The sequence below is a fragment of the Paralichthys olivaceus genome, chromosome 1 (assembly GCF_024713975.1).
Source record: "Paralichthys olivaceus isolate ysfri-2021 chromosome 1, ASM2471397v2, whole genome shotgun sequence".
NCBI lineage: Eukaryota > Metazoa > Chordata > Actinopteri > Pleuronectiformes > Paralichthyidae > Paralichthys > Paralichthys olivaceus.
The window spans coordinates 8790715-8801657 of NC_091093.1; the positions used below are offsets into that span (position 1 = coordinate 8790715).

General features: G+C 41.5%; 1 protein-coding gene across 1 annotated transcript; it reads right to left on the reverse strand.

Annotated features, from left to right (window-relative positions):
- Positions 1 to 5: 5 nt before the first annotated feature.
- On the reverse strand, positions 6 to 9208 carry brd7 (bromodomain containing 7). The gene is made up of 17 exons (XM_020079593.2): positions 9057 to 9208; positions 8489 to 8682; positions 8298 to 8391; positions 8150 to 8207; positions 7847 to 7991; positions 7483 to 7593; positions 6833 to 7002; positions 5934 to 6048; positions 5585 to 5660; positions 5181 to 5288; positions 4948 to 5083; positions 3522 to 3633; positions 3363 to 3407; positions 2546 to 2633; positions 1503 to 1646; positions 332 to 472; positions 6 to 188 (listed from the first exon to the last, which is right to left on the reverse strand). The coding sequence occupies exons 1-17, from the start codon at positions 9103 to 9105 to the stop codon at positions 115 to 117; spliced, it is 1860 nt and encodes a 619-aa protein (XP_019935152.1). The 5' UTR covers positions 9106 to 9208; the 3' UTR covers positions 6 to 114.
- Positions 9209 to 10943: the final 1735 nt, after the last annotated feature.

The window sequence follows — 10943 nt, forward strand, 5'->3', positions numbered from 1 at the left end:
CAAGGTTTCTTATAAAAACATGATTTATTGATTGAAATCCATACAAACGTCACAAAAAAAGCACCTTTTCATACAAAACTTAAGTTACTAAAGTAAATGTGAGTGGTTGACATGTCATTTTACTGCCATGACCGGAGCTGCATCTTGACACGAGGACGAGGTCTCCATCAGTTCAGTCGTCTCCTCCACTGAGAAGGAAAGAGAGGTGATGAGGTTAAAATGAAAAAAAACAATTTCCCATCTCTGAATGTGTCTTTTACTGCATAGACCAGATGTGACACGTGGACAGAGGGGTCATGCTCGGGGTCATGCTCGTGTGTCAGATGTTTACCTGTAGTGAGGTCTATGAGGGGCTTGGGTGGTCCTGCAGGGACGGCGATGCCCATAGCTCTTCTGATGCCGTAGATGCTGCTGACGTCGCATGGCGCAACTTGGCCAGTCAGCTCGGCCAGATTCCCTGTGACCTTCTCAGCTGTAAAGACGAGAGAAGGAACATTATAAAGACGGCAGGAAATTGTATGAAGCTGAGCGTTGTTTGTAGATGCTGTTTAGATCACCTACATGTTTTGTACTGTTGATTGATCCTTTAACATTATCTTTCTACAGGAACTTGTGTCTTAATAAAGGAAACGTTTGACACTTTTGTTGAGGGTTAAGGGCAGAGGGTGTCACGTGTTGATTTGTGATTATGGGCTAATCAAATAAAATTTTTCTTGATCTTACACTTATCATATAGCCAGAGTTAGCAACCAGTTAGCTTAGCATAGCATTAAGATTGAAAACAGGGCATCAGCTAACCTGGCTCTGTCCAAATATAATTCAATCTACCTCCGAGCAGCAGCTTGGCAGTTCAGTTAACATGTTGTATCTTATTTGTTTGTACTGAACAACAATTAAGAGTGAAAAGTTGAAGTTTCAAACTTCCTTGAGTCTGGTTGTCTGCCAGTCTTATTTTCAAATGGATTTTCCACTGAACAAAATAAGTAATTGACATGACAAGTAGTGAAATACCTCTGGACAGATTTGGCTTCTTTCCTGTTTTCATGCCAAGCTACACTTAGCCAGCTAGCTACATATTTACTGAACGTTTCCTGGTATAGTGTTCATCTATACAGGCAGTTGTGCTAAAACACACGACTTCTGCTGCAGAATTGACATGGCATGTTCTGCCTCTCGTGAATGTTTGGGATATTTCCCTGTTGTTTTGAACAATCTCCTGCTGGAGTGCACAGTTGTAGCTGCTTTAAGCAGCATTAGCTTCAGTAAACTTAAGGAGGGGACAAAACAGAATTGCAAATATTTAACACCCATAAATTCCAAACCCAACCCTTTCACCTTAGCCATCACATCACACTGTTAAAGAGGTCAGTGTCACAGTCTGAACGTGTCTGAAGCAAAAAGACAAAGCACATCTGTGTAGGATGGACACCACAGAGGTAAAAGGAGTGTTGTTAGGGGGCTACAGCTGGGAGACAAAGAGGCTTTCAGCGACACGCTCTTACCCAGCTCCAGCTCCTTGGCGGTCGGGGCCAGCAGGCAGATCATGTTAGGCGGCTGCTTGGCGCTCAGACGCTCCCTCTGTGCTTCCTGCAAGTTGCGCAGCAGCTTTGTAGTCTCATCCAGTTTCTGCTGGAAGTGTAGGGCCTCTGTGACAGATCAGGGAGAGACAGACAACACACACACTTAGTACTTCCACTGTTTTTCTACAGTTACCTCCTGTGCTCGGTTACACATGTTGAACACAATACGTCCTTTCTCTCTGAACCTGTGGACCCCGTAAGTCTCACAGTCACATTAACGTGAGTGCTGAGCCTCCATCTAGCTGCTTTCAATGGGGCTGTTTTTTTTAATTACCCTGATAGTGATTTAGAGATTTAGTCTCATATTCATCTGAGACGAAGATAAAGCAATCAGTATGGCTGAGCACATGTCGGTTCATCATATCAAAAACCTGAATTAGACAAAGTTTATCAACAGAAAATAAACTTACTTTAAAGATAATTTCAGTGATTTGCTGTTTTTTCTGTTTGCTATCTCTGTAGTTTGGGGTTTTAGATGTTTGTTGAGCAGTGAAAACAATCTGAAGCTGTCAGCTTCATTTTTTCCAGACATGTAAAGAGTAAACATGTTCCGCCCGTCCATGCCAGTTGTGACGAGATCCCTTACTAAGCTCAGTGTAATCTTATGTAACAAATCACCAGTCAGCATTAAAAGGGGGATTTCTGTCTGTCTGTGTCACACAGACGAAGACACTGACTCGATTTGACTCTGTCATGTTGCCAACGCCTCATCTCGGTGCCAGCTGAAATAAAAAAAACTGGACCGTGTATGAGACTGAAATCAGTTTTGTAAAGGATTTCTTCAGGGCTCATATAGACAGGAGGAACGAACAGGGACAAACACTGCTGTCCACATACATATGGGCATATGTCAAGACTTGACAAACATTCAACCAATCTTAAAATGGTCAAAAAGACAAGAAAAACCTTCCCTGATAATTGTTATTTGTATCCCCAACTCTAACAAACTCAGTGAGAGGCTTTACCTCCAGACAGCTCCTTGGTCGTCTGCAGGCCTGCAACGGCGCGCATAGAGTCGAGTCTGCTGCAGCTGGATGCTTCGGGTTCAGCTACCTGCATGAGACAGAGGGGGGGGGTATGTTCAGTAGATTCGAAAAAACTGTTTCTCACTAGCTAGCTTGTTGTCCTGCTACTTTGCTCCAGTAAATTCAAACGTAAAGAAATGCTGCAACACCCGAGCAGGGGATGAGAATAAACTGGAGTGTGGCCAAGAACAGCAAACAGCCAGGACAGAGGGCTGCTGTGCGCCTGGTGGAACAGCCTGCGCTTGGGTTTCCTCCGCTGCTCTGAGGAGCGATTCAGCCGTGCAGCCAGCGGGCACTGAAAGAAAACACGGGCCTCTCCGGTGGGCATTTAGCGAGTAGCACCACTGCTTTTTCGAAAGGGAAATGTTCTTTCCATGCGTGGATGGATGAAAGCTGACAGCAGGCCACTGCTATGTTGACACAGCTGGTTGATGCAGCAACCATCTGCAGAGGCCATCTATACTGACAAAATGAAATCGAGTATCCCCACATGAGGTGTTATGCAAGAACATGTGCTTTCCAAGAAACAACGGCACAGTGGGAGCCGCTCTTCCAAACATCCCATCAAATGCGACAAGGGTGACTGCCTCTGGTTTTGTGTTACATAGCGCACGCTGATATTTCCCATTACGAACTCCATGTCCGCTTCCATTTGTACGGTACAGTGGGGGAGAAGATGTGCAGAAGCTGTTTATCACTGAGGACACAGCAGGTGTTTTTATGTGAGATCCAGCTGCAGATTTGTTCCATCTCTTACCTCAGTGTTCTTCTTCTCTTGTGTTTTTTCTGGCTCCTCCACCTGCTGCAGAGGTAGAGAGACAAATGACTCAGTAAATGTATTCTGGAGGATTTCAGGTTGTGCTGTTAAACTCAGTGGTAAAGTTGGATCAGTTATGAAATCACAGTAACTTCTTACTGGCTCTGTCTCCATCAGGGTTTTTGAATGCTCTCCGTTCGTCAGTGCATCGAGGAGATTGTCGGCCTGTTTGTACACGTACTCGTCGGATTTAGAGAGAAACTCTGACAAGCTGTCAAACACACACACACAACTGTTGTCATTAATGAGTAATCTGTATTGACACTGCTGATACTTGCTGAAACAGAACCTCCTACACACTAAGACGAACGTGCCTGACAATAGTTTTCGTTCATTTAAAAACAAAGTGACAGTGTTTCTTTTCTAGGAAGAGAAATAAAGGATTGACACAACAACACAAAAGACAATGATCGAGGAATAAAAGACTCTGTCAAACTGAATCGACACATACAATGAAAAAAGTAACGCTGAAGAGAACAAAGCATCTCACAAAAGTTGACAACCTCACACAAATAATGCATGCAAATATTTGTTATATTACAATAATGTAGTAAAGATGGAAACATTCAGAAAGATAGCTAGGTGTTGGATTAAAAAAACACACTTCAGTGCAATAACATATCTCAACTTTTCTAAATACCAATACTGAAAATCAATACTGATTATAAGTCATTAGTTCTAAACAAACATTGAATCCTCAAGACTTTAATTTTTAACACAGATTAAGCCAAGCCTTAAAAATAATCAGAAAAAAATATTGGTGAAGATAAATAAGAACTCAATATTTTATTTAAATTAAAGACATATTGAAATAAAGTCATATTAGTAAATTGTGTAGAATTTTAAAAAAGTGAACCAAACATTTGTGAAGAAAATGAACTCATTATCAGGTCATTATCATTATCTGTTTTATTATTAGCATTTTTCAGAATGAATTCATGTCATAATGTCCCTGCTCATGACAGACAGGACATGGCGCTAACAGTTCGTCAGTTCAGTGTAACATTTCCAGCCTAAACACAGGTTAGATTAGGGTGGAGTGTTTACTACATATTACTTTGACCTTGTTGCTCTAGCTAACAGTTGTTAACTGGCTGAATCTAGACAGTTCTTGAGCTTGCTCGCGATCAAGTTGCCGGCGGCAAGTAATTGGCTGAAAGGTGAGAAGGCTATGACAACACTGGTCATGAAAAATGACATAAAAAAACAAGTGTTATGTAAAAGCAAACTTCTTAAAAGGGGTCATTTTGAAATTAAAATGTCCCATAAAACTCTTACTATAACAGTACAATGACTTTTCTGTGGCATAGAGGCCCAGTGCGTCATGGGTACAAAAGAACAAGCTGAAACCAAAGCATAAGAAGTGAAGTCGGACTGAGGCTGTCAGCAGCTGACCTCTTCCACACTGAGTAAACTTGGTGAATAGGAGAAAAATCTGGAAAGTAATCAGCCAGGAATGGCTCAAGTGACGTTTTAGTGTAAATGCAGTTGAGCTCATGTGCGTTCATGGTCCTATTGTACATACCTGTCTGAGCCCTGCAGACTGGAGTCCTCTCCATACAAAGAGAAGATAAGGTCAGAATCCTCCTTGCTGATGTTGGAGAAGCTGGAGTCATAGGTAGGCGCATAGGAGGTGAACGGCCCGTAGTTCATGTATGACACTGAGGAAAGTATTACAAGACAGCACATTATCAGTTGTGTTCACTGAGAGGTCTGCTGTTAGGTCTCTGACTACATGACGTCATCACAGTAGAGTACCTGGAGTGATCCTGTTCCTCTTGTCCTCCCTGAAGCACGGCAAAGTGTTGACACCGCTCTGCAGCCGGTTTGACATCATGCCCAGTTTCACAGGACAGTAGCCAACATCTGGAACAAGAAATACACGTTTAACTGATATAATAATATGGCTGCAACTAAGAACTACTGTCATCGATTAGTTCTACAAAGATAAACTGATATATAGATATAATGACGTGTCCATAACAGGTCCTCTTTATAGAGGCCGCCATGTTTTAGACAATAGACCAGACTGGACAAACTAAACACCTTTTGAGTTTTTATGACAACTGAAGGCTTCCACAGGTTCTCCGTCATGTTTGGAAGGAGAGGGTTATTGATTATGATTATTTATTAGCGCTCCATAAGGTTTTAAGTGTTCTTACCTCCTACTGATGGATCTGCTGGGTTGAGGATAGCCATGGTAGTGGAGCCATCAGACTTTCGTCTTGCAAACTCCAACTACAAAACAAATACATTTCGATTATTCAATGGCAGGAAATAGCAATTCAAAATAAATTTTTTGTAGAGAGAACTGACACTATTGTGGTTAAACATCAAGAACATCAGACAAATAACTCAACTGTAACAGACCCACCAACATCACCAATCAAGCAACAAACAAATCCAACATGATACTAAGACATAACTACACTTTTTTTAAAAATTAGTTACTTTTCTTAAATCTTTTTTTTTTTTTGGGAAAATATCCTAAATTGAACCCTGCATTCTCACATCACATTGCAGCACTCTGTTGGACAGCTTTCCTCCAGACTCCTTTATGACCTTGCGGATTTCCTCCAGCTCTTTCTCTGCCTTTGCTGCCTCGTCTTTGGAGTCCTTGTCCTGTCTGCAAGTGAAACACAAATTGAAAGATGGCAGCTGAGACGCTTTGACCATGAACGAAAAGGTTTTTTTTGTCCTTTGTCGCGAGAATAAAATGCATGGAGACACAGCAAAATACAGCGAGGAGAAAATATGTGAACTTTTCTGTTTGCCTTTCATTCCTCAGATAAACAATGTGGAAGCATTTTATTGACAAAAATTAGCATCAAGATTTCATACACTATAATTTTGCATATAAAAAGGTGACAGGTAGCTGAAGGGAAATCAGCACAGCGAAGGTGAGTCACAGAGTCTTAACTAACACGTGAATGTCAGGTTCTGTTTCAACATTCAGCAACAACACACAAATTTCACAGATGCACAGCCATGAGAGGAGACAAGACTCAGCACGTTGTTACACATTCTTAACATTCTCTGCCTACAGCTTCACAGTGGTAAAGTGATTTACTCAGAAGAAAACACTCTCATAGAAACTGCTATGAAAGCGGGAAACTATTTCAAGTTGATGAGTGACGATTTCATCTTTTAATTTTAAACATCTGGGATTGTGGCAGGCAAGATGACAACTGTAGTTGGATGGAGTATTTAAAAAAAATCTTTTGTTCAAGATCAGGGAGAAATCGGGAACATTTCTCAAGTGTGTATGTCTTTAAAATCTTAAACAAGTATGAATCAAACTTAAGAATAATACACTTGAAGCTTCAAGGGGTCCATGTATTGAATGCATAATGATTATTATGATTATTTTAGTAACGTGTGACGTGTATGAAGTCAGCAGGTTAAAAGACCTGGGTGTACTGGGCGTCTGGGAGCTCTCGCTGGTGTCTGTGGTTGAGGGTCCCTCTCTGTTCTGGTCCAGGCTGGTGCCCCCTTGATCTTCAGTCTTCCATGGTGGTTTGGCAGAAGGGTCAAGGCCAGACATGAACTCTATACTCTGTTTAAGGCTCTCCAGTCTCTCCTACAGAAAAGATATAGAAAAGACAATGAAACATTTCATTTTAAAATTTGTATCAGAAAAGGAAAATGAGCATGTAGAGAAACAAAGCTTGTCTCATAATCCTGTTGGCAATACAGATGGCGTTATATGACGAAGAATCTGCTGCCCTCATCTGTTGTATCATTGAAAAAGCAAGGTCCCTTTATTTGTTCCAGGGCTCCATTTACAGTTTAAAGCAAACACAACACAGCTACACTGAGTGTACACTGAGAGGGACTAGACACTGACATCTTGTGGCAAAGAGAGTTTTACACAACTTCAGTAAAAGTAGTTTAAAAAGTAGTGGATAATACTTTGTTGAAGGATCTCTCTAACCTTACTTGAGTTTTCAAAGACAAAGAAGGTGTGGAGATTATAATAATAACTGAGCTGTGGTCATATACACAAAAAAGGTAAAAGAACGCTCCTGAAAATGGGCTGGAATTCTTAACTGTTTCATACCTGGCTCAAGATCTTCATTCCAGAGTGTAACAGCTTCCGAGCTGCTTTATGGTAGATGGTGTCAGGTTTGTTGTAAATCATGGCGTTTTCACACATGATCCTGAAATCAACCTGCATCCACAGCACAATCAACATTAAAGCACAAAGTACATTTATAATGTTTAAACAAGTTAACCAAACTTATCCCACACTATAGTTGAGGTATGGTGGCATATTGAGACGTGATATATTTTTTTCAAATCTCTATGCAAGAGACTGACAGAAATCCCAGAGCTCAGCTTCTTTTGAAGTCAGTTATTTAAGTTCTTCTTGCTTTGTCTCCGTAATGTCTACTTAATCACTTGTGTTCACAACTGACAGGTACCTTGAGCTCATCCAACGTCTGGTAGCACTCTTTCTTTATTCTGTCCTTCATTGTGCTAAAGTCCATTGGACGCTTGATAATTGATGAGTAGCCAGGAGCGATGAGGTCGGTCACAGGAAACGAGAAGAATGCACTGGGGTCTTTCCTACAGAGAATAGACACAAACAGTATTTTATTCGCAGCACCAGGTGAATGGTAAAAACTACGACAGATGAAGAAAGAGACACGGAGGCAGAGAGTGGTGTGAGCTAAAACAGCTATCCCCAACAATGTTCTCACATCCATGAATAGTGAACATTGTACCTCTGGAGCTGCCTGATGAGCTGGTTCAAAGCTTCCTGCAGAGGAGTCTGTTCTTTCTCTGAAAGTCAGAAATAATAAGAAAAAGATTAACAAAGGCATCAATACACACATGCAAAGAAAGCGAGGTGTGAGATGAGCTGCTGTTTACCTTCCAGTTTATCCAGCTCTGAACGAATCGGAGTTCTGCATTGTTCTCGATCATCATCTCCGTCTGCATCGTGTCCTTTCTTCTTCTTTGTCATCTAACGTTGCAATAACAAACACCAATGAGGACAATCCATGTAATAAAATATCCTAAAGAGCCAAACACCCCGATGACATGGTTTTCAGGGACGTTACCTTCTTCTTCGCTCTGTCGTCCTCCGGTGAGCCAAAGCTCTTCTCTTTATCCTTCTTCTTTTTCTTCTTCTTGTCTTTGGGTTTGTCATAGTCCGCCGGCTGCTCGTCGTAAAACGTGTCGAGGGTCGAGCTTCCTGCCGTCACCTCGTTCCCCGACACTTTCAACACCAGCTTCAGGGGTCTCTCTCCGTACTCTGCACCCACCACAGCGACGGGAGGAGGTTAGACCGAGCGGGCAGCAGCTCATACACAGTGAGTACTGACACACACTAGAAACATTAGCCTTTAGCAGCTAGTTAGCTCGACCAGAAAGCGTTTAAGAGAAGCTAACATTAGACTGTAGTGAGTTCTGCAATATCCTACATTGTGTTCAGGTTCAGTTTGAATGGACATGCAGTTAAAATGGTCCGGTAACAGTTACTTAACCGTGAGCTAAAGAGCTAATCCCCTAGCTAGTAGAATGCTAACATTAAAGCGCCAAACATGAGAATTTAGCTTTGGTGCTTCAAACCAAAATCAACCCGCAGTTTAAACCAACACGTGTCTGCGCTGTGTGTCAGTGAAATACCTTCATGTCCGTGTTTTTCGGACTTGTGCTTCTTGTGCTTCTTGCCCATTGTTTGTGTTTTGACCTGGTAGCTGACCGGATGGTCTGTGGAGGCGGAAGCACTACAGGGGAAACTGCGCAGAGCGAAACACGCAGCGACACCTGCCGTGCGGGCGGTGGTAGTGCGCGTTGACGGGCCCTCTCTTTCCGCCGGCAGGAGGCGCAATAAGTCAAGGGATACACTCCTAGTGGGGATCAGCCCAGAGTGAACATTTCTCCTGAGGACCATGATTCTTTTAACTGTCAGTCTACGGTATGGAGACATTTACTGAGACAATTAGAGACTGGATTATAAGAATTCACCACGTGCTCCTCCCTATCACAACTAGAATGGCACTCAGGAGAGTACCTCCACCAACAGGCTTCTTAAATTCAAACAAGATGCACTAAATTGCACACTCATAAATATGAGTTCCACTAATATGCCTGATTTTATTCAGATTTAGAAGAAAGTAAAAACTTGGATCTGCACAAAAATGTAATGGTTTATGCTCCAACCCTCCACAAAATGAAATGGACATCAGTTGGGTAGTTTCTGCGTAATATTGCTTACTAACAAACAAAGACCTTGTAATAAGCAAGCCGGTTGAATCAGTCATCCAAGACAATGTGCTCCTATCAGCTGCACTGGGTCTGTTCCTAATTCTGCACTCTGTGTCACGTAAATACAGTATCCCCCTAAGTGTATGACAAATACATAACAAACAATGAGATGTGTGGGGAACAACCCAAACACCATTTCCATGCACATGCAATTAAGAAAACAATATTATTTATAAACGTCTCCTTCATGGAGCATCTCAACTTCTTCACACCTTCCTAAATATCTTTACTGAGGAGCACATGTGCTCCTCAGGCCCTGACTCACCTTCAGTTATATGTGAAGTGTCCAAGCCCAAGATAACACTAAGAACATCACTTTATTTTTCACACTTAAGAAACTCTCCTTTCCTTGTGATGAGTGAAGTGAACTTGTGTGAATTTACTGAAGATTTGAGTTAAGACACTCTCATGCTATCTCAGACACCTGTTGAAGGTGCACAGTTAGAATTACAAATGTTTTCATTGGCTGGTCTGCACAAGGTGTTTTTTATTTACAACTTCAATTCACAAATTAATTGCCTGGATTATGTTTAAATAAACTAGATTTAGCTCCAGAGGTTGCAGGTGACACTTGGTCGTGACTCTGCTTCATAGGACACTGTGCAGTCTGCAGCTCCACTGCTTCACAGAGCTGTTTTGCCTCATTAAATTGGCACATATTGTACTGGCTGATGATTGACAGATGTTTTATTCATAGAAGAAAGATTCTGTGCATCCTTTGAAGCACATTCCAGGTTTTATGAAGAGGGCAGGATGAGGGCAAAAAGTTTGAAAGGAATGAAGATTGACTGAATCCAGCATTTCAGTCATTCCTGCCGTCAGATAAAAGGTGATTCTGAAGCTCTGTTGACGTCTGTGTGTTCTGTCAAAGCAAAACCATTCACAACATATGACCCTGTAATGTGTGTCGTTAATACCGTCACCATAGTGTAATCTTTATCCTGAAGATCGTCAGCTGATGCTGGTATGGAGAAAACCAAAAGTCTAACATCAACATATTATTTTCTCTAGAATTTAAGGGTTGGATAAGAAGTTCCCAAAAATTTTGTTTTTTTCTTCTTTTATTCAACAAAGGTCACAATGATACAGAATACAACACTCACAGTTTTGTGGGTTCAGAAATTATGCACTTCCTTTAACCTGTATTCATTTATATTTAGACCACCTGATGGCAATGAAAACAGACTGTAAAAACAAAAGTGAAATGTCTTTAAAGGTGATTCGACAAACTTGTCACCAAATGGT